The sequence below is a fragment of the Ciconia boyciana genome, chromosome 12 (genome assembly GCF_034638445.1).
Source record: "Ciconia boyciana chromosome 12, ASM3463844v1, whole genome shotgun sequence".
Classification (NCBI taxonomy): Eukaryota; Metazoa; Chordata; class Aves; order Ciconiiformes; family Ciconiidae; genus Ciconia; species Ciconia boyciana.
The window spans coordinates 17360726-17383190 of NC_132945.1; the positions used below are offsets into that span (position 1 = coordinate 17360726).

Genomic DNA, 22465 nt, shown 5'->3' on the forward strand with positions numbered 1-22465 from the left:
AATCTAAAGTCAGTTTTATTGGTACATCTTAGAAAGATATAAAGACATTTTAGAAATGCCTGGAAGAAGTGAAAGAAAGTCTTGCAAAAATATATTTTTAACAGTAGACTAAAGTTCATTTGAGTTTTCATTAATAAATATTTACATGTACAAACCCCCCATATAAACTTAATTTCCTTTTATCATAAACATTAACAACTTCCTTTATCATTTCATTCCAGCACTGTCAAAAGCCAGAAGCATTTCTGTATAAAAGATTTAGAAAAAAGTTCTCCCTCACTTTTAAAATTAAGAGCTTTACCAAACCTCAATGTGCAAAAAAAATTGTACACCAGTACCACCAGATCCAAAAATCGAATCTGTCAGTACAAATGCATGTCATGAAAAGAACTGACTCCACGGTTCCAGGTTTTCCCTGAAGAGACATCAGTCATTGTCTGAGCCTGCGGGTGGAAGGAAGACGAGTGCGTCGTTGTATGTGTGGCCGTAGGGTCTCAGCCTGTAAACACCGTACATCATCACGTGCATGTGGTTTGGGGCCAGTCCGCTGAACGTGATGGCCATGTCGGAGCAGCAGCCGTCCACCACCTGCTGAGGGTGAGTAGACATCGCTTCCTTAATGAGAGCACCGACTGATTTAGTGTTAAAGACGTCTCTTCCTTCTGAATCTTCCGCGTTTTCGGCAAACACTCCAGTATACTTCAGGCAGATTGCTAGCTGTTTATCCTCAGCAACTTTCCAGATCATACCTCCCTGCTCTGGGCACTTGTCAGAGTCTTCAAGGACATGGGAGAGTCGTCTTAGTGATTCAATGCTTAAGACTATTCCTCCCTCACCATCTACATACTCAAGGTCCCCAGATTTCACAGTATGGCCTATATAAAAAGGCTGCAAGGGGTCTTTTTTCAGTAAGAAATACTTGAGATTTTCAATAATAGCAAATGTGGTTGGATATGCAAGGAAGAACCAGTTGAATTCATCTTTATAGCGTTCATATGTTATCTTGTAAGCTTTCCTCATCATCACCCACATATCATTTGTGTTGAGGGCTATGGAATCAAACACTTTGACGTTTTCAGAGCTGTAGAATTCTACCTTGTCACAGTGCTTGCTCCATGTCTCTTTCACTGCAGCCCAGTGCCCCAGATCTTTCGGTTTCACAAGGATGATACAATAAATGCGGATACTTTTACTAAGCTCCATGCGTTCACCTTCTGAAAGGTTTAAGACATCTTCTTTGTTGGGAGCCTGGATGTGATGGTGCTCGTGGTGATGTGCTTTAGTCCCGTGGCCCACCTTAATATGTCCGAGGAGTGTAACCAACACGCAGAAGGCTCCTCCTAGCACCACACCCTTCATGAAGGAGCTGCTCTCAGAAATCATTTTTCCTAGAAAGGAGACGTGCCGTAAGAACTTACGGGAATAACTTTACTACTGCAGATTCCGTATCATTTTAATATGTTCTTCAGTTTCTAAACCCAGCTGCCGTTCCCTTAACTGACGCGCCAGGGCAGCGCTGGCGAAGCACAGGTGGCAAAAAGAAAGTTCCCCATCTCGGCCCTCGTTACCGCTAACGGCGTGACAGAGCCCCGCGGGAGGGCTCTTGTTCCCCGGACCTGCTCTACCGCCGTGACCGCACGGCCCCCGCCCCGCAGCCTCCCCGCCCGCCCTCCCGCAGGGCCGAGACGCCGCGGCACCGGTCGGGCGCTGCCGCCGCCACGTCGTGGCCCGTGCGCGGCGGCGCTTCCCCGGGGGAGCCTTCGCGGAGGCAGAGTCCCGCCGGGCCCGCTCCCCGCCGCGCTCCGGGACACTTCCCGCGACGCCGGTAAGGCGGCCCGGCCCGCCCGCCGCAGTCCCCCGCGACACCCGGAGCGCCGGGGGAGCCTTACCGCCGCTGAGGCTGGTGCCGTGACCCGGAGCACGGCGGGGCCCGCTCCCGCCTCCCCTTCCCCCGCGCGGCCGCCGCTTACCGGTGCCACCGGGGCCGCCCGCGCCCCGCCCCGGAAGCGCGCTGCGCCGCCCCACCGCCCCTTCCTTTTCCTCGCCGGAAGCGCCGCGCGCGGCCCTTCTAGGCGCCGCCCGCCGCCCTCTCGCTGGTGCGGAGGCGCCTCCTGTCGGCGCGGACTCCATCTCGCGGTGCCCACCCCGATCCCGCTGCCGCTGCCCGCCGCCCTGCGCCCTCGCCCGCGGGACAGCGAGCCCCGCTGCCCGCCTGACCTGACCCGCCCCGCCCTGCCCTCACGGCGTCCTGCCCTCACGGCGTCCTGCCCCCGCCTCAGCCTCTCCCCGCGCGTTGCCTTCGGGGCGGCGGCCCCTCACCGCGGGCGGCAGTCCCCTCAGGGCCGGCGGGGCAGGAGAGCGCGGAGGGTCCCGTCAGGGAGGCTGGCTTGCCGGGCGGGCGAGGGCGGGAGCCTCGGCAAGGGCGAGGCTGCCTCTGCGCCCTTGTGGTTCAGAGAAGCGGGGCCGTGCGCTGCCGGTTCGCCTTTAGGCAGGGGCACGACGGGCTTCCTCGACGGGCCGCTGCCGAGCCGGCGGAGGAGCAGCCGGCGTGGCGGGGCAGCCCTGCCATCTTGCGGGGAAGGGCCGCTTGCAGCTTCTCCCCGGCGGAACCCGCGGGCCAGCCTGGAGTCGTCGAGGCCGGCTCCGAGCTTGAGCTGTGGAGAAAGGGCGCGGGCTGCTGTGGCGGGGCTGGGCCGCCCCTGCCGCGCTGTGCCGGCGCGGGCGCGGGCTGGTTAGTCCTGTTGACTACATTCATCTGAATCTCTCTCTTTGTGAACGTACGTACGTGACTATCGGGGAAAGCAGTTTAAGTTTCTAGCACAAACTCGCTGCTTTTAAATTAGAAGGTATACGAATGGGGACAGGATGGCGAAGGAAAGGCAGAACTGGCCTTAAACCCTATCCAGGATCAAATCTGCTGACGCCGATCGGATATACTGCCCTAAATTTCCAAACCAATACAATAAACTGTGCTGGAAGCGTACTATGTTTCGCTTGTTTTCCTTTCCCCTAGCACAGAGCACAACACATACACAAGATCAGTTAATATTTAAAGAGTAAAGCCCAAACTTTTTTCTATTAATGTAACTTTTTCTTTCCTTTAGTGATAATTATTCCTGAGCTCCAGATTGAAAGAAGTACGTCCGAATCACTAGCTACACGTCATCTCTCAAGAGGTTAGAATTGACATCTGATTTGAAGGAGCATCACTGAACAATAGTTTGCTCCCTTTTTCCACCAGCCTCTTGGAAAAAAAAGGTTTTACATGTTTTATCTCTTTATTAGCTGATTGTAGTGTACCCTTAGGCCAACATAGTGGTTAGGATAAAGTCCTATATAGGTTTTTCCCTATATGGTAAGTTATGCCCTGGTTGGCTGAACTTAGTGAGTTTTATTTAAGTCAATTTACAGCTGAGCTGCTCTGGATTCTCTGGCATCTGGCTGGGTTCCCCAGATGCCTCAGTTATTCAGGTAAGTTTTTTCTTTTTTAGGCTCGTGGCTGTACTGTAGACATCAAAGCTTAATGCTGTTATCTTTGGTGAAAAGATCTGTAAGAACATCAATTGCTTGACTCTTCTGGGCCTGGAGAACCATTGCCTGTGGTGCAGGTAAAAATGTTGCAAGATAGGGATTTTGGTTGGATCAGTATATGTCCAGAATGGCTCCATTCAGTGGAACTAAACCCTAATTACACACTGTGATAGGAAAATATTGTCAGTTTGTATGTTCAGGTAGTTCTGTTACTGCACTAAGGGAACATCACTCATCCTATCTTTTCCCACCTGGCTGCTTTTAAGGTATAAATAGGTGGACGCTCTGGTTGTTATCACATATGAGAGGTTGGAGGTCAGTTTAAAGTTTGTGTTACATATCTCCTATTTGCAGAATCAATTGTGGCTTTCAGGGCTTCAGCAGTTGCTTGATCATGTATTTTAGAGAGATTTGAATGAGTCGCGACTCACAGCTTCAGCTGATGCTTCAACAAATTATTTTCCTGCTTGACTTCAGTGAGGTTCTTTCCAAGGCTCTGACAGAATGACTAATGTAGCTACAGATCTTGACTGTCACTTTAATATCTTTTCAACGTTGCTTTTATCCAGCAGCAGATCAGTGAAGAGAAAGTTTAAGCAGCATGTAAAGCATGTTATAAACCTGAAGAGACTCTTCTGGCTTCTGTGTTGCTTGAAAGTGTTGCTTGCTGTTAAAATTGGCTAAATTGGCATAGTAATGCATAAGATCTCACAACAGCCATTGTTAAGTATTCTGGAGCTATATTAGAGCTCATTTAGACACACACGTACTCCTGTAAACTATCCATCTAAAATTACCACAAGAAACTGTTTTTAAGAACTGCAGGTGATAAGTGTTTGAAGTCATTTCGCCATGGGCTGGGAACCGGTCAAATGTCATAACCAAGGAAGGGCCAGCCCTAAGATGGAAGTAAAGTGAGGAAAGCCAAGGGAGATGCTGAGTCACACGGTAGGAATGAGCCAGAAGAGCTGGCTCCTCTAAGATCTGCAAATGGCTGTGCATTAGTTTTGTATTAAAACATGTAGTCATGTATGCACACAGAATATTGGCCAGATTTCAGCTTCGAGTATTGACTTGCTGTCCATTGAGATGTTCTTTAGCTGCAGCTTCACCCCTTACTTGCTGCCGATCATTCGTAGTGTCTCTCCTGCACTCTCAAACAATAGCAGCTTTTGAAACCTACAGACCTGTGCCAGGATCTAAAGTGCTGACAGAGCTGAAGAGCTCCGCAGCTTGTTGCTTGTCTTGACAGACAGCTGATCCCCTGCTGTGTTCTGTTTGTCTTTCTTTGCTGGCTGCAGCTGCGTTTGCCTTCTGATGCTCTTTCTTGCCTCCAAGGAAAGACATCAAACATTATGTTCTCATTGTGTGGTCCAAAATGTCCATGAGAGATTGGCTATTATCAAAACATATTTGATAGGAACTTTGTTCCAATTAATGCGAACTGTTTCAGCTGACACATGAGTTGTCATCTTTTACAGTGACTGCTTGTTAATGATCACAAATGACTGTCCACTCTCTTGGAAACAGACTCATCTGTCTCTGTTATGTAAGTGTGCAGCAGAGAGGCTGAGCTAGAGCGGTGCAGTAACTTTCAGAACGGGTAACTGAAGCTAAAGGTGAGCTATTGCAGACGTTTCTGGGCGGTAAAAACACCAGTTATGCTATTGGCCGTATAGAAAGAACCCCTAATCAGAAGATACTGTTGAAATTGTGAGAAATGCGGAGGTATGGTTGAACTGGGACAGCTGACCTTGTCACATCACCCATATATTGATAATGCTGAAGCTACTGGAAAACACACAAGTTCTTCTCGTCCATCTGACGAGGGGGTCAAGTGTGGTTATGGTCTGAAAGTTACCAACTCTCATCTTGAATAGCTGAACTCTCGTTGAAGTCAATAGAGACAGTGCAGGAAAAGGGCTTTTATGAAGAGGCCAGCTATTACTGTTCTGTTACATGCCTAATACTTCCATTGTTTCATTCAGCCTGTAAAGTGCATAATTGAACAAACATATCTGCTGAGGTCTTCAATCCTATTGTTGGAAAAGGTGTGGGAATCCCTGTTTTAAAGTCATAAAATAGTCAGGTGGAGATTCTAGTTTGCAGGTAGGTAAAGCCAGATTTCTTCATTCGCTTCACAGGGAGCTGCTCAGCATTTCTTTTGGAGGAGGATGGATTCTGGAGCCAAACTTTAGCTCCCTCTTCTGAAAATCTTGCCCTGCATCCTCCTCTTCACTTTAGTTTCACACTCAAAATCTGGAATCTGGAAAGCCATGAACTCTTCGTAGGTCATGTGCATCTTGAGCAAGTGTGCACAGCCACATGTGACACCAAGACCTTGTCACAGGGTTAGGCACTGGACAAAGGAAGAAAGTTTTAAAGCCAACAAGAGACAGAGTGTAATATTTTTAATACTAATTTCAAAGCTCAGGTTGAAGTATTTACCTCTGAAAAAGTATTCTCTCCAGTTGTTGGACAAAATGCTGGAATTACAGGATGAAATTGTATAGCCCACATTTTATAGGAGATAATGCATAATATGATTTTTTAGGCTTGAAATATGTTAAATTTATTAACTATGTTAAACAATAGTTTTAAATCACTTTTCTCTCCTCTTTCATCCATGAGCACTGTCAAGGAAGGGCTTGGCCTTGGAATAGCCATTATTTAAATGGTGCCCTCAAGCACAGGAAAATATATGAGAAGCAAAAGATGTGTGACTCCAAAAGAACTTACCAACTTTGGACTGCTTTATAATTTCTTCAGTTTTTAATGTGTGTAGCTGAATGCAAAACCCATCTTATTCTCTGGGTATGCTAAATCAATCAAGTGAATGCTAATGTCCTGCTAGCTCCAGCAATTCAGGTGGAATTGAACTAGCAGAGACAATGCCCAGAGCTGAGCTGACATCATTGTGAATGGCTCTGATGCACAAATACAACAGAAAGAGAATAGGAACTAGACATTTTAATGTCAACTCTCTTAGAAGCACAGGAAAAAAAGAATCATCATTGATCAAATAGAAACAGACAGGAAAAAAAAAGGCAGAACTAGAGAAATCTTATTTTTCAAGCTCCCAAAGGAAAAAAAAATGGAGATGAAAATAGAATTCTATCAGAAAGAATGGGTTCTTAATAGTCCTTTAAAATAAAATGCATGAAACAGTGATGAAGTGATTTTGCTGCATCTTTAAGGAGCTTGCTTTTGTCAGTGTGAGGTTATTTGAAAAGGGGCCTCTGCAGAAAATTATGGTCTCAAATTATGGTTTTCAAGCTCAGATTGCATAGGTAAGAAGCACCGTTGTGAGCAGCAGTGACAAAGACGGCCCCATGGCACGCAGACAAGCCAGAAGGGGAACCTTGCTCTTTGGGCGCTGCCTTGGCATGATTTATGGACAGCTTGTGGAGCCCGAGCACAGGACTAGGTTTGTGTTTTGGTTTACAGGAGTTCTGTTCCAGTGTCTGAGAAAATTGTACTTGCCTCAGTTTGGTTACCTGCAGCCTGGAGATAGACAAAAGCTTCTGGCATGGTATTTATTGTAAAAGGGGTCACGGTGTGTAAATAGTTATTGTTACTAGATGGAAACATCTGTGAAGTTCTGTTGATGTTAGCCCACTAAGTGAAGAGGAGGAAGAGGAAGGATGGAAATAGCAGAATATTTGACAGGCCCGCATGTCAGTAGCTTCCATGAGATCCTTTCTTGTACCAAATATTGACATCCCTTAATTTTGCCAAGGAAACTGAGGTTTTGAAGTATCAGATTCTCCAAGCAGACATTTGCTTTCCTATACTGATGTTGAAATAGGAGACTCCCGAGATGTATGTGCAGAGGCAAACAAAAATGTCTGCTAGATATGTGTTTGCAACACACTGGAATTATTGACGATGTTAGAGCAGCAACTCAGGGCCCTGTACTGGAACTGTAAATCTGTGGTTTAGCAGAGAGGAGATGTACCAAGAACATTATATACCTGGTCCTGGGGGGCGAAAGAACCGCTTCATCTTTACCTGCTAGCTGAGGACCCATGAAAAAGAGCTTGTTCTGTGTAGGAGGAGATGCTGTCACTCTGGCACTGCGATCAGATGTAGAAGCTTTATGCTTTCTGGTGAAGCAGGGATGTAAGCAGTGTTGATAGCATGCGCATGTGAGCAGGGAGTAGCATAAACTGCAGGCAAAAGAGGAGAGCGCCTAGGGTCTGAGATTGCTGCATTTGAGATCAGTCGATGTGTCAGATTTTAGCCTCTTTCTCTTTCAAACAGATGTTGACGGTGTTGTATTGTCTCACAGGGGCTCAGCTTGGCCAGTCCTAGTGTGCCGTCTGGTTTCTTTCAGTTTGGTTTGTAAATAGTGGGCTGTATTTAGACTCCTGACTTGCACAGCCTTCTGTTACTGCAGCTACTGCGCTGCAGCCTTCAGCAGAGGCACTGCTGTCGACAACTAAACCACAGCGCTCCTGGGCTCTGCCTTTTGTTTGCCTTTATGGAACCCTTTAACATATACAAGAATGCAAAAGTACCACTGCTCCTTAGCACTATGGTAGTATCTACAGTGTGCCAGAGGCTTAGTCGTATGGGAGGGGCACTAGGAGAAAGGCGCCTGGGGGATCCCTGACCTTACAATGTTGGAGCAGTGTTGCTCCTGGCTCCCTGCAGCGCTGGCATCGAGGATGGCAGTGGTGCGAAGTGAGTACTGGTTCTGTTCACAGCAGCTGCACCTCCCAGCAGTCCTCTGATGGCAGGGAGCAAGCCATTGTCACTGCTCCTTGGGGCAGCAGGTACAGATAAGATGTCACACTTCCTAATTCCCAAGGGAAAGAGGTCCCAGGCGGTAAATACAGTGGGGTCTGTTGAGGAGCAAGGGAGGGGATTCTACATGCTGCATAGTCTTCTCTGTTCTCCCCTCATTTCTATAGAGCTTCCATGTGCTTTATACTCTCTATGTGGGACTTTTTTTTTTTAATATGTGCAATATCTAACAGGCTCATAATTCTGAGAGTACACTCATAGTTCCAAATGTTGATATGCTGATACACGGATAATGGTGCCCTAGTTCCCACTCATATCTAAACATCTACCTTAAGGTAAGAATAAAGCAGTAGCTGATTGTTATACCTTCTTTCATCTGGGCCTAATTTTGCTATCTCATTGTTCTGAGGAATTTTTCTTGAGAAAAAAATTATACACGTTTGGGTCAGTTATATCAGTACAAGAGACTGTGAAGCTGCTAGGAAGGAATAGAAAAATCTCTTTAGGAGTATGAATTGTCAGTGATGTACAGTATCTATTCACACTCTAAAAGATTGAATTAAAAGTGATAATTATGTGCTGTTTTTGCTGCTTAAGTGGTTTAATGCCATTATGACTGTGCTACTTAATGGAAAAGCTTAGAATCAGACTAGCATGGGAATACTAAAAATTTTAATGGATTTCTGCTCAAGTCATTCTTCCTATTAGGAAACAAACCCACCAAAATATATAACTAGGTCTTTGGATTCAATTATTAATCCTCTCTCCTAATTTGAAAAGCAAAATTATCACTTAACAGCAGTTCTCTGAAATAGAATTTTAATGATACTAGTCATTTTGTAGTTGAACATGATTTTTCCTGATCAGAACAAAGTTAGAAGATTCTCAGTGCTGAATCAGTTTTAATTATTAATCCTAAGCAGTTAAAAGATATACTGTCAACAGCGTGTCTTGAACATCTGTCAAAGAAGCTGTCAGAAATGTTTTCAATTGGTTCTCATGTGTTACCTGGCTTCTCTGCGTGAGGAAAAGGCTTTGGAACATAGTAATTGGAATGGGATTGTAGAAATAATGTATAGGAAGAGAACTACGCCATACACTTGGAAGGATTCTTATGGGCTGATCTTGACGTTTTTTAGTTCTAAAACAAATCTGATGGGCTTCATCATAATGTGACCCTATCTCCCCAAGGAAATTTGCAGTGTTTTAGGTGAAGTGCTTATTTTGACCATGAAATGAGAAAAGGAAGTGGGTAGAAGACTGAACAGTTATGGGTCATCCTTTTATAGGTTGGTGCTAAAGCAAATGGATTGAGCTATTGAGGTGGTGTAACTCTTGCTCCTTGAATGTGGATGGAGGTATTAATGGCTTGCAGGGAGCTGCTATTGGTTACAACTGCTATTGCAAATTGAAAATCAGAAATAATCCCTTGTAGAAGCTCTGCATAACTTCTCTAGGAGGAATACAGATAAAGGTGGGAAGAGCCAGGTCAAAAAAACCCTTCTCTTTTCATGATTAGCCACATATTTACAGCTGTTCATGCATCTGATTATTCCCTGGGATTATTTACATCCCCTCTGAAGACTATATAAATTTAGGGGAGAATTTTCCTCTGTGGTGTTAACTACCAAAGCTGCTTTGTTCCCAGTGTCTCATGGCAACTATTTGTGCTTTTTGATTCCTGTCTGTCCTGGTTTCAGCTGAGATAGAGTTAATTTTCTTTATAGTGGCTGGTGTGGGGCTATGTTTTGGATTTGTGCTGAAAACAGTGTTGATAATACAGAGATGTTTTAGTTGTTGCTGCACCGGTCAAGGACTTTTCAGCTTCCCATGCTCTGCCAGGTGCAGAAGCAGCTGGGAGGGGACACAGCCAGGACAGTTGATCCAAACTGACCAAAGGGCTATTCCATACCACATGATGTCATGCTCAGTATATAAAGCTGGGGAAGAAGAAGGAAGGGGGGACGTTCGGAGTGATGGCGTTTGTCTTCCCAAGTAACCACTACGCGTGATGGAGCCCTGCTTTCCTGGAGATGGCTGACCACCTGCCTGCCCATGGGAAGTAGTGAATGAATTCCTTGCTTTGCTTTGCTTGCATGTGTGGCTTTTGCTTTACCTATTAAACTGTCTTTATCTCAACCTTCGCGTTTTCTTACTTTTGTTCTTCCAATTCTCTCCCCCATTCCACCAGGGGGGAGTGAGCGAGCGGCTGCGTGGTGCTTAGTTGCCAGCTGGGTCTAAACCACGACACTGTCCTAGAAAACTAAAGTTACCAATTATTCTACAGAATGCATGTTATTTGGGACAACAGTAATTTGCCAGGAGCAACTTCCTGACACATCTGAAAATCAAGTGACTTCTTTAGGCCAGCAAGATGCCAGTCCTTTCTCACTGCTAGTGTTTTGGTGTTTTATACAACATGTATACTGACCAAGAGGCTTGTTTGGCCTGTAGGTAGTAAACTGGGCATTCGTGACAGAATGCCCAGTGTTACAGCTTGCCAACCTGTTTAGATTATTACATATTTTTGCTTTTAGATTATTACATATATTTGTATTTTGTTTTGCCTCTTCCCATGCTTTAATGAGAAATAAAAAAGTGTAATAGACTCATATTTTATGTTCCCAAGGTATTTCTGATGGAAATATTGGGACTTCTTTAAGTTGCACTCAGTTTCCGTGACTTACAGCAGGACAACAGAGCTGAGTCTTACAAATATGAACAAATACTGTGAGGTTGAATTTCTTTCCCTTTGAAACTGAGAAATCAATACAAGTTGGCAGAAATGCTCATATGCAAAAGAACGTCTTGAAAGACTGACTCTGAGGTTCACGGATGCTATTGGGATCAATGGAAATAGTGCTGCTTCATTTTCTGCTATGATCCCAAATTGTCTGTCAGCAGTAGCCAGGCTAATTGTGGGAGTTTTCTTCTCTGGTGATTTTTCTGGTTGGAAGTCCATCAGGAATACCACCATGATCAACATTAATATAGGTCTTAATACCACTCCCCCTCCTCAGTTTCAAGTGAAAGGGAAGTTGGCGTGCAGGATCAAGCCCTTAATTTGTTACTTACATTTGATTTGAAGCTTAGTGTCCAAGGTTGAGCTAAAAGGGTAACGGAATAACTCAGGCCTGTGAACAACTCATCATGTTAGACAGAAAGCAATTTGGTCCAAGACGCAGCGTGTTGGAAGGTTGCCACTTCCTTTCTCTTTCAGTACTGTTCTGCATTCTCACTCCTGTAAACAGACTCTTCACGTTACCCTTTCTGTGGGTAACTGGGCTTCCTTCCTGAAACCTTCCCAAATTCAAACTGCATTTGGCAATAATTTTGTATTTGTGTTTGATACAAAAGTTTTCAAAGGAGCTTCACAGACACTAATCAGGGTAAAAATGCAAATCTAAAATCTGTCTTGTTCTAATGTTTCCTTTGGAAACCATTTAATTTCTTACAAGCACACTTTGGCAGATGATGTGGCCCTTATAGTAATAAATCACAGGAACATAAGACACTTCACTGCAGCTGCAACATGGCTAGTTAGGATCCTATTCAAGAAAAAGGCTTAGGCAGTGTATTTTCTTTCCTATACTCTGCTGTACCATTTCTCCCCCTTATAGATCAAGTGAAAAGACTCTCAGAATGCTCTTATAATTGTCTCCTTAGAGTTATAATCTGCAAATGCTTTTTTTCTAAAAGATAAAAATACCCAAATCTTAATGGAGCCTTTTTAAATGGCACATCATTAACTCTCCAACCTCCTTCACGGTTTTGTAAATCTCTTTAATAAGGGTGAGAAGAAGCTTAGAGAGGTCTCTTTGATTAAAGGTTTGACCTGGAATTACTTTGAATTTGTATTATGGAGTCAGCAGGTTTACTGTGGTAGTCTTAACAGAGAATCTTTTGAAGTACTTTGCAGGTAGAGCTGTAAAGAGAGTCAGTATTACATAAAACTTGCTAAAACCGCAGCAGAAACAGTTAAGCATCAGGGCACTAAGTTGAAAAGCCATATCCATAGAGCACTGGGAACAAGCTACCTTGCTAGTTTAAAGCCTGAATTTGCAAGTCTTGTGAGTGGGATTCTATGGCAGAATTTCAAGAAAAGGAGGCTGGATTCAGTGATCCATGAGGTCCCTTCAGCCCTATGCCCAGGGTTCCTGCAAGATTATAATCACTAAAAATAGCAGTTCTAAGAAATGACTCAAACCCACAAGAACAGGACAGTGAGTTTCATGGAACTTAATGTGCTCAGTGCTTCATCACAAGTCATGACTTGGCTCAAAGGAAGTGACCAAGGACACGAAAGCCTGTGAGGCCTTTCACCCCGCTAATTTTGAGTCTTAGAAGTTTCTTAGAAGGTGATATTCCCCCCAAGGTCACCTAACTCTCTGCTAACAGGTTTGCTGTATTTGTCAGTGGTGGCCCTATAATTCTGATTAATGGAAGTGCTTCTTTTTAGGATGGGTGGCCTCACTTCTTCCTGCTATAACTTTTTGTAGGATCTCTAAAGGGTAGGCAAAACTTTCAGTATAGGGCAGTGAGTCCACACTGGATTTATTGTACAATATTTAATGGCTGACTTCAGGAGTATTTAGGAGCAGAACCACCCGACATCTACAGTATTCATGACATGTCAGAGTCTCAGAAAGGTCAGATTTTCTTTGGCAATGTCCTCCTTCTTTAGTTTTTGCTTTCATGGTTGGACTTCTTGGCATGAATATACTGAGAACATTCCTATAACTGCCAACTGAGCACAGGAAATTGCAGCTTAGAAAAATCAGCGTTGCAGTATAGGTAGCTTTTGCTTTGGAGAGTCTGTTTGCTAGGCCCGTATGTCAAATGTCAGCATGATGGAGCATGCCTTGTATGTAGCCAAATTTGCAAGACCTGTAGCAGTGCCATAATGTTGACAATACCATTATGAGGTCAACAGGGGAGGTCAATCGTAATTTCCCTTGCTTGCCCATTCTTCCTGGTTTTCGGACTCTGCAGAAATGCAAACAGTGTATGTAGAGCAACAAGGGTGTGCACATTTGAGCTACCCATTCACTGCATGGTGACAGGTGATGTCAGCTGAACTTCCCACGAAAGCAACACCATCTCACTAGCAGTGATGATACTTTTCAACCTTTCAGACAGGGTGTCGGGACTTTCCCTCCTAGCTGCACCCAACCCCTGCTGCTCGGCTTTTGCCAAGGTGTCAGGACATGTTCTTGGAGATATGCCTTGTGCTGGAGGTAGGCGTGTGAAGCAGCCCAAGGGAGCGCTGGTACTCCTGTTGTCTCTCCCACCAACCCTAGGTACAGGACGTGCCATCCAGAGCAGCTCTTCCCCCTGACACACAGGGCAGCTCCACACTGGCAATTTGCTGGGCAGAGAGGGAAGCACTGCTGGTGGGGAAGGGGAAAAGATAAGAAGAGAGGAGTGTGTTTTTCCTCTCCCAACTTCTAGAACAGAAAGACTGTTCAAAGAGGACCCAGATCTGGAGAAGGGAAGCAGAGAGGACGCCCAGAAGGAGTGGGCAGAGCAGAGATGGTGAAAAATAGGACATGAAAGTGGTACTGCAGAAAGCTCTTTTAGCCTTGAAGAAAAGTGAAAGGTCTCTGCGGCTCCTGAAGAAAAGCCTTTTCAGTGGCTGTGGGTAGGGTTTTTTGTCAGTTTTCAGGCAATGTTAAAAAAAGAGGCTTCTGTTGCTCTGATAAAATGTTCTTTCCCCCTACAATGATAGCATTAAAGACATTGCGAGTGAGTTATTAGGCTCTTGTGTACGACACGTGTGCATCCTATCCCGGAACTTGGTGGCTCAGTGTAGACAGATTTATCTGCAAGATGTTAAATTTCAATGGTTTTAATCCCTCCTGAGGTCGATGACAGAGGAGGCTTCAGCTCTTATCAGAAGCCCTTAGCATTCTCTTAGAATAAGCCCCATTTCTACAGACTCTGGGGAAACTGAGTGCTGATCTGTTTAGTCTGATGAGGTGGCAGCAAGGCTGAAATACTGTTGAGGGAAGCATTGCTGCAGAGTTGCTTGAACAAGAAAAATATCTAAGGTGATCCCAGAAGTAGCTGGTATTCAAAGCACAGCTCAGGTGAGTACACCCAACACATCTGATGGGACAGGGTAGAGGACATGGTAGAGCACTAGCAGCGCTGCATTCAGAGAGCAGTGCCAGGTGCACTGTAGGCTTCCTGAATGCCTCAGAGTTTTTGGATATTTGAAGTTTTGTTACTGTTCCTTTTGAAGAAAGATGGTAGATACAAATTCCTTAAAGAGCAGTAGCATAGTGCCTGCCTCCATATGTGGCCAAATAGGATGGTTCAACAGCAAGTTGAACAAAGTAAAGCATTTCACTGATTTTGCTGTAGTTCTGGGATGCATTTCCTTTATGACTCCCCAGCAATGTGCATACATCCTCCTGGAGAGAGAGAAGTGATTATTCCTGCCTGTGGCAGCCTAGCCTTTTTTGGAAATAATACCGCAGTAGTTAAGTCTACTCAAATGCTGGATGACAGGAGCCAGGACAAAACCTTAGTCTCTGTGTAGTGCTGATGTAACTGGGGGGATGGTCTGATGGTAATGAGATGAAAGGGCTCCAGGTCACTGTTGCCGTTTGTCTCAGGAGGGAATGCTGTCCTTCATCCTGGGTTTGATCCAGCTCCAATTAATATGATGCAAAAACACCAATAAACTTTTCTATTAGAATATATATTTCTATGAAGAAAGATCAGATCCTTAGTGTTTGTTGCTGACGTATGTGGTGCTACTTGTGCATTGTCTTCACAGACATCATCAAGAGCACAAGGTGATCACATCTCATCAGGAAAAATTCAGCGTCTGGAGAAATGTATGTTCTGTGACTTATGCTCCACAGCCCTAACATATTTCTTGTGTGGGCCAGCCAAAGGCTGCTTGAGCCATCCTGTAGTCCCCAGCTGCCTGTGAGATCAGGCCTTTGTAAGAAGGAATACGTGGGCGCATGGATGTGACACTGGTGCAGGGCGTTACGAGTGTACGATGACAGACTGGGGCTAAGCATGCACTGCTTTTCCCCATGCTGCACATAGGGGAGTTCGCTTGTACTAAGCTTTCTCTCATTTTTCTTACGGAGTTTCAAAACAGTAGCAGAGTATCTAAAGGGCTAGTCCTGAGGCAAGTCCAGCTGCTTTCCAGGTGAGGGGATTATTCACCCCTTCCCTATTTTAGGCACATAATCTTTTGGTCCTCTGAATCACCAGCTCCGTTGGAAACACTCCCTTCTTTCACCTTGTATTCTCCTGGGGGGAATACAAGCTCCTATCTTTGGATACTGTGTTGAAAACCAGAGCAGGCTCTGTGTATGCCCCTTCATGCACACAAAGCTGGAACAGGAAAAATAAAAATATTACCTTCTATTCCTTGGAACTCTGACATCTGTCTCCTATTCTCTGATTTTCATACTATGCCATTTCCTCATCTATTTTACTGGGTGCATAGGAGCCTTTATTGCTTCCAGTATTTAGATAGAATGAAAACTATTGCTTAAATGAATAGCTCCTGAAATTGTTTCCTTGCTGGGAATTGTTAATATGCCATATGGGTTCAACTCATGTATCTGAGCTAATATTGCACCCAGATTTGCTAAAACTGTTTCTTTTGAACCCTTAACCCTTTATTGGATAGGAGAGGAGGATTTTTTTTCTTTTAGTAGCTAAGGTTTCAAATGTGTATATGCTGCAGTCGTTCAAGATGTCACATTTGGGCATCTCCTTCTCCCAGAGTGTTATATATCTAATTCTCTCACCAAGGATCTCAGGATGTTTTGCAAAGTTATTCTCAATTCAGATGTGAGGAAAAGGAGGCATAAGAAATGTCAAAATGGCTCTTGCAGAGCTGAGAATAGAGCTGCTGTCTGGCTTCCTAGGACACCAGGCAAGCCTCTTCACTTCCCTGTGCTGGTGGTCCAGAAACCTGTGTTGTTCAGGAATACATCTCTCTCCAGCACTCAGAGGTCAGTGGGAGCAGGAACAGGCCGGAGTAGCCAGTGTTGGGAGAGTTGGAAAAGGCTGAAATGAAAATGTGGAGTAAGGACAAGAGGTTGCAGTTGATGGAGATTTGAAGGCAAGTGGCTGTAAGTGGTTGACGGTGCTCTCTCAGCCTACTGCAAATGCAGAATTAAGCATCCTGGCTTTAATCACCTTCCTCAAGCCTCTCTGATGTTTACCTGCTACATGCAAGGAAATAGTCACTCTGGCTCAGCTGACAAATGGTAGTTCATTAGGATATGGTAATTCCATTGCTTGTGATTGTCTCTGCTCTTAGTATCTGAGAAAGAAGAGTATTCTAAATTGTAAGGGAAATAATCCGTCCTGATTTATGCCAGCAAAAAAAATCCCCGAGGAAGATTAATTCCAAGAAACAAAAGTGTCTATTAACATAAATGACTGTTAGCTATAGTGAGCATTAAACTTAAACGTATCTATTCTCTCCATGTGGTGCTACAGTTTTTAGCGCAGAGGCTTGAGTGCTACATTAAGCTGGATGAGGAATAGTGGAAGCTTTATAGCTCAGCTAGGCATTGAAATGGTACCGGTTCGGAAAGCTTGACAGATGAGACAGGCTTGAGAAAAACAGGTGAATCAAAGCTGTAGTTAGAAAACCAACTCAGCCCCAGTACACCCATTTCTCCTATGGTTTAGTAACGATACTTCTGTTGATTTACTTGCCTCACCTTGTCTCAGGAGATGAGATCTATAACAATGATAGAGAGCTCCCTTTTGAAATTACGTGAACTCACTCAACAAGGGGATTAAAATTGGATTTCAGCTTAGTAGCTCTCATGTTGTCTAGCATCAGGAAGCGTGTTGCTAGCAGGATAGATATCTTGCCTGGTGTGTGCCTGTGTGTCCTTGAGTATTAATGCGCTACATAGATGCCTCCCATTTTTAGAGCAGGGTTGCTCAGACTGCAGCTTGAAGGCCTGTTGTGGCTGAGACTATTCCTCTGGGAGCTGTTCTCAGACCAAAGGCGTTGTGCTGGTACCAGCCCGCTCCTGCTCTCTGCCTTCGCGGTGTAACTCTGCCATCTCGGCCGTGGGAGGACAGTGCTGTGCATTTGCAGTTGCTGCTCTGCGTGCTGGCAGGCAGCCACAGAATTTGCGCCTGTCTGCACTACCTCAGCTCTGCAATAAGCCCAGCATGTTTTCCTCAGCTGAAGAAGCTACTCTTCTGCACTTGCAGAGCAAAGCCCATTTGCTTAGGAGGTGTCAGGGCTGTGTGTATGTACAGTCAGCCCAGCATGGTGGGAGGAGAAGTTGCTGTGGTCTCTGGCTCTTCTCAGGCTGAAACTGGAGAACTGACCCAGCTAGTGAAAGATGGGGTAGTTGTGTCCATGCTGCAAGGTAGAGCAGTCTTGCAAGGGGGCTTTGCATGCCGAGCTCTGTACCCTCCGTTTATATTGCTCTGGCATGTTGTGCTTACGCTGGGTTGATGAGTACTCAGTCAGGTATGAGGGATTATTGCCCAGTTGCAGTAATATCAGTGGTGTTAAAAGAAATGGGAAAAGCAACAAAAATACTTGAGATAAGCAGGTGCAATAATGCAACACTAATCTAGACAATGCCAAAAGAAGTGGTGAGTTCCACAATTAGCCAACCTCCATTTTTAAGGGGGAGGGAGTCAACATGTTTTGCAGATCTGTTCTGAAAAGGATGCTGGAGAGGCAATGATATGAAGGTGTCTGTACTAGGAAGTTAAGGCCTGCTAGAAAAATCTGGAGCCTGCTGCAGCTGTTTAACAGGCAGCTCTTGGAGGAAACTGAGGGCTGGGGACTGTTTCTGATCTGATGAAATAGATCCTTCCTCCGGGATTAACTTTGTGGAGGCAAGCGGGGCAGTGACTGCTTCCTCCTCTGGCTGCTACAAAATCTTCAGCTAGATGGTTACCTCAGTTGTCAATCCTGGACCAAATAAGAGGCCTGATTTTTTTTTTTTAAATTTTTTTTACCTGAAGTGTCCTTTGTCTTCATATAAAATACATGTGAGAATAGCCCTTGAAGTATTATCTTGGAAGATAACTATTTCTAACAGCCTGCTCAGAGAGGAATAGACTTTTACTCTACCTGCCAAAGATCCTAGCTCCAGCCTTTGCTTGTTTATTACTGTTGGAATACTGAATAAGAGTAAGTAAAAGCCCAGGTCATTTGGTAGTTGAACTTCATCCTGGTAGGAAAAAAAACCTAGATGAGGCTGCAGAAGAGCTGCAGAAGAGGTAGCAGTGTCACTGTCGCAAAGCATCTCAAAGCAGACTATATGCGTTCACCACAGCTGGCAGAACTTAAGGAACAGAAGTTCCTTGGCTTGAAGGTGGTCACTATAGTACTGAAACACAGAAAAGTATGGTAGAAACCAGTCTGGCCAAACAGTGTATATGTGAAGCTATGCCATGTATCATCCTTGGTACCATTCATCCAAGGGCTGGCAGTTCTCTGCATTGGTTGTAGCTGATTCTGAGAGCTGTGTCCTTCTGATTCTCTCCACTGGAGGATAAAGTAGATACGTGGAAGAGTTGCTACTGGATCTGCTTTTAGATAGACTTAGAAACTGAAGAAAGTGAAACTTGTCCTTAAATTGGGGTGGAAAGGCTAATGTGCTGGGAGATTGCTCACTAAAGCTGAGTTGCTTTCCATCTGACAGAGTGGTAAGTAGACTGGTGTCTTGATGGCATTTGTTTTTAAGCAAATATCTTTCTGAAAGGGGGAAAGTAAAATAACAGCCAGCCAGCTTCATCTCAGTAAAAAGAGTGCTGCTCTTTCCCAAGCTTGCAGTCAACACCATCTCTTGTTCTGAGCCAGCCCCAAGGGCTGGATTAGCACACTGTTACAAGCCTTTATAACATACAGGAAAAGCAGACCCCAGAGGAGCTGACTGTGTTTTGGGAGAGAAAGAACTGTCTGAAAGCTTCATCCTTTGTTAAGCTATGGGTTAGTCTACTGCCTGTCATATTTCAACTCCAGTTGCCTTTCAAGCACACATCTAAACTCTTGCCAGTAAGAGATCTTGTAAGCCATTTCATTCTGACTGCTTGGTATCTGCTGTTGAAAGACTGGTGATAAAATCCCATGCATTAAATTACGCTGGAAAACTAGCAGCATGATACAGAATAAACTGCAGTGTTGCATGCGTATGGCTCTCGGCGCAATATTAGTCTTGGTCTGTGAGGAGGATTCCCACAAAGCAAATTAAAAAAATGCACACAATTTCCCTATTCAAAGCATTTATTCTACCTCTGTCAGCTCTGCAGCACTTTCTAAAAGACCCCAAACCAGATCTGTATGTGGCACAGCTCAACAAAAGCAGCCGGGGGGAGACCTCTTGTTAAAGAAAACACTGGCTGTGTTAAGCCTTTGCTTTAGAGCTTGACTGCAGAATAGATAAAAGGTTTGGGAGTAAAAGGAGAAATGATGTTTTCCCATTTGTCTGCTTTTTCCTGTATGATCACTAGAGGCAGAAGTGCATGCCAGATCCACCCTTCAGCACGGTGAGGCACAAACAGGTAAGTGCTAACTCCTAGTTAGCGCTTCTGTCGCTTCTGAAGGAGAAGGTGACTATACTGCTGTGCTGCAGGAAGGGAAGAACTCCTCCTGCTCTGAAGGACTGGTGCTGCTCCTCCCATTTCCTAATCATGCAATTAGGAAGAGCTAGTATTGGACTACAGTCCCTGAGCCTGGCCTCTTCTACGTCTTGAAATGATGGCTTGGAAGTGGAAAGGACCAGGGCTGGCTTTCTTGCTGTAAGACATTTCTCTTAATTCTAGAGGCTGAGTTGCAAGTTGCAAGGATAGAGGGGCTGTGAGTGACAAAGGATGACTGTATTGGTGGGGTTGTAGAGGCGTTTGGCAAGCAGCTCCGATGGCAATTAACCCAGGGCTCTGCTGGCTCCCACTGGTCTGGTTTGCTGTGGGTGGGTTGGGGGTGGTGGTGGAAATAATCTCCACTCACAAGACACAGTGGAACATAGTATCCTATTTTAAGAACAGAAGTACAATTTTTGTAAGTACAGCTAATGGACTGAATGGTTGATGTAGAGCCCACACAGGTCACTCAGTGAAGCTGAAATAACATCATGAGCCTTAACCCTTAATAGCTTCCTGGTTCAGTAGTGGCCCTGGCAATAAAAATCTGTCTTTTTGAATTCTAGTGAGTGCCAGGCTGCATGCTGTGTGCTCTCACAGCACCCTGGTGCCATTGCTCTTTGGCAATGGGATGGGGTGTTAGGCAGTGAAAAGGATGGGTAGGAAACCACTCTGGGCCCTTGCTTCCTTTCTTCTTGCCAGATCAAACAAGTGACCCCGAGGCTTGGGAACACTGTACAGAAAATAGCAGGTGTGTATGGGTCAAGCCTAACTATTCTAGATGGAGTAGGGACTATCATATTTGACTCAAATTTTTTTTCTTTCTTTCTTTCTTTCTTTTTTTTCTCCTACAGATGGGTTATTTTGTTTTGACTCCGGTTACATTCACATCTGTTTCTGAACAGAGATGTTTGTTTTTATAGCTGGGAGCTGAGGCTTTTTGTAGAAGATGAGTTATAAAGTGCTTAATTGGGAGGGTGGAGAGCAGCTTGAAATGAAACCTACACCTTCCCAATGAGAGTGACATTGTGCTTCTCAGCTGTAGAGGCTGTATTGATTAATTCACGCTGCCTTGAAATGCTATTGTGCTAGTTACCTTACCTCTAGCAAATGGTGTTTTTATAATGAAGCGGAAAGGGTTTGAAATAATGAGACACAAAAATAATCACTGTGGTGGAGCAATAGAAAACTCCATCTTCTTAAAAAATGTACAAAGCGTCTTTTTCTGTGTGATTGGTCAGCGCAATGGTAGGGTAGCACATCAGAGTGACTGCTCTGCTTTCTTCCATCTGAGATGATGGAGAGAAGGCAATCTCTGAAATGAAAATGAGAACACAATGAGGGTGCTTAAACTACTCCAGACTCCTTGGTCAACATGGTGAGTAAACTTAGACAACGAGCAGTATATCAGAAAAGCATACAGATTATGCTCTGTTGAAGAGGGGTAAGAAGGGAGCCCTTGCTTATGCTCCAAAAAACCCACACCAAAACCAAGCCCAAAACACCTCTCAGGCTGTTTCTTGGCTATTTTGAAAGCAAGCAATCTAGCATGCATCTAGCTCTAACAGGCTGTTTTCTAAGAGGAAGGAAACCAAATCTCTTAATATTAGTGTAATAGTACCGTGGGCATCTCTATCTTGTGGCATATTTGTTGTAGGAAGAAACGGGGGGAGAGGACAACCAGGAAGGAGACTCTTGTCCTTGACGATATTCTGGTTGTCTATATAAAATAAGTTTGGGATTGAAAATATTTATTTGAACTGAATGCAAGAGAGGATCAAAACTATTGTATCACACCCTGTGAATAAAGGGGGTGAAGGAAGGGTGTTTAGGTACAAAGATTTAATTGCCTTTGAAACAGCATTTCCTATAGCAGCAGAAATTGTCAGCTGCTAGCCAGAATTCTTATTTGCTTTTATATAAAACAGACAGAAAAAAAATCTCTACCCCTTAAATGGTTCTCAATGTTTATGTATCATCCTCTTTTTCATACCCACCGAGTACTTCTACAAGCTCCGAGTAACTTCAGCTGGCAAAACACCAAAAAGTAGTTAATAGTATTTGCTCCTTACAAATGGGATGGTCTTAAGCCCAGTTAATTTTGAATTGTAATCCTCAGAGCTGTTGCCTTCTTACATTCCAGTTGAAGACAAGGATAGCTGGAGGAGTTTCTTGGAAGAGAGGATACAACCGGATTAGGTTGGGTATGGTGCTGTGCTGACACAGGTACAGCCTTCAGCAGTGGAGTTACTGAGCTGAGAGCAGGGGTAGGAGACTTTGCACCTGCATTTTCCAGAAAGCCTTAAATGACTTGCCAGGAATAGAAACCAGGTCTGTGCAGTGGTAATGATCTTTCTGCTCTCTGTGTGTATTTTTGAGATGAATACATGCGAAAACTAATCTAGTAGCCATAAAAATCAGTAAAAATTACCCTGCTTGAAATAAAAATGTCAGACCCACTTGTGGTTATTTAAGAGGAAAGTCATCATGTGCTGCATTAGAGATTTCGCCTGGGTGGAAGGGATTTTTAGGAGATTCTCTGTATTCTCTCTCAGTGCAGCACTGATGGCTACTCTGG

The 22465-nt window shown here is 44.5% G+C and overlaps 2 protein-coding genes across 4 annotated transcripts in view; one reads left to right on the forward strand and one right to left on the reverse strand.

Moving 5' to 3' along the window:
• C1GALT1C1 (C1GALT1 specific chaperone 1) lies at positions 1 to 2459 on the reverse strand. Of its 3 annotated transcripts, none has more exons than XM_072877306.1 (2): positions 2320 to 2459; positions 1 to 1388 (listed from the first exon to the last, which is right to left on the reverse strand). In XM_072877306.1, exon 2 carries the CDS (start codon positions 1381 to 1383, stop codon positions 427 to 429), a length of 957 nt encoding a protein of 318 aa, XP_072733407.1. In that variant the 5' UTR covers positions 1384 to 1388; positions 2320 to 2459; the 3' UTR covers positions 1 to 426. The 3 variants fall into 3 exon arrangements, with proteins under 3 accessions (XP_072733407.1, XP_072733405.1, XP_072733404.1); XM_072877304.1 differs by lacking the exon at positions 2320 to 2459 and adding an exon at positions 1971 to 2035 and having other exon boundaries at positions 2 to 1388; XM_072877303.1 differs by lacking the exon at positions 2320 to 2459 and adding an exon at positions 1890 to 1989 and having other exon boundaries at positions 2 to 1388.
• LOC140658691 (uncharacterized) overlaps positions 1459 to 22465 on the forward strand; it is a 26794-nt gene continuing 5787 nt past the window's right edge. The window contains exons 1-4 of the mRNA XM_072877377.1: positions 1459 to 1468; positions 1679 to 2731; positions 3105 to 3176; positions 3492 to 3608. Of these exons, the coding sequence (XP_072733478.1) occupies positions 1459 to 1468; positions 1679 to 2731; positions 3105 to 3176; positions 3492 to 3571 (1215 nt within the window). The 3' untranslated portion in view covers positions 3572 to 3608. The remainder of the gene's footprint in view (positions 1469 to 1678; positions 2732 to 3104; positions 3177 to 3491; positions 3609 to 22465) is intronic.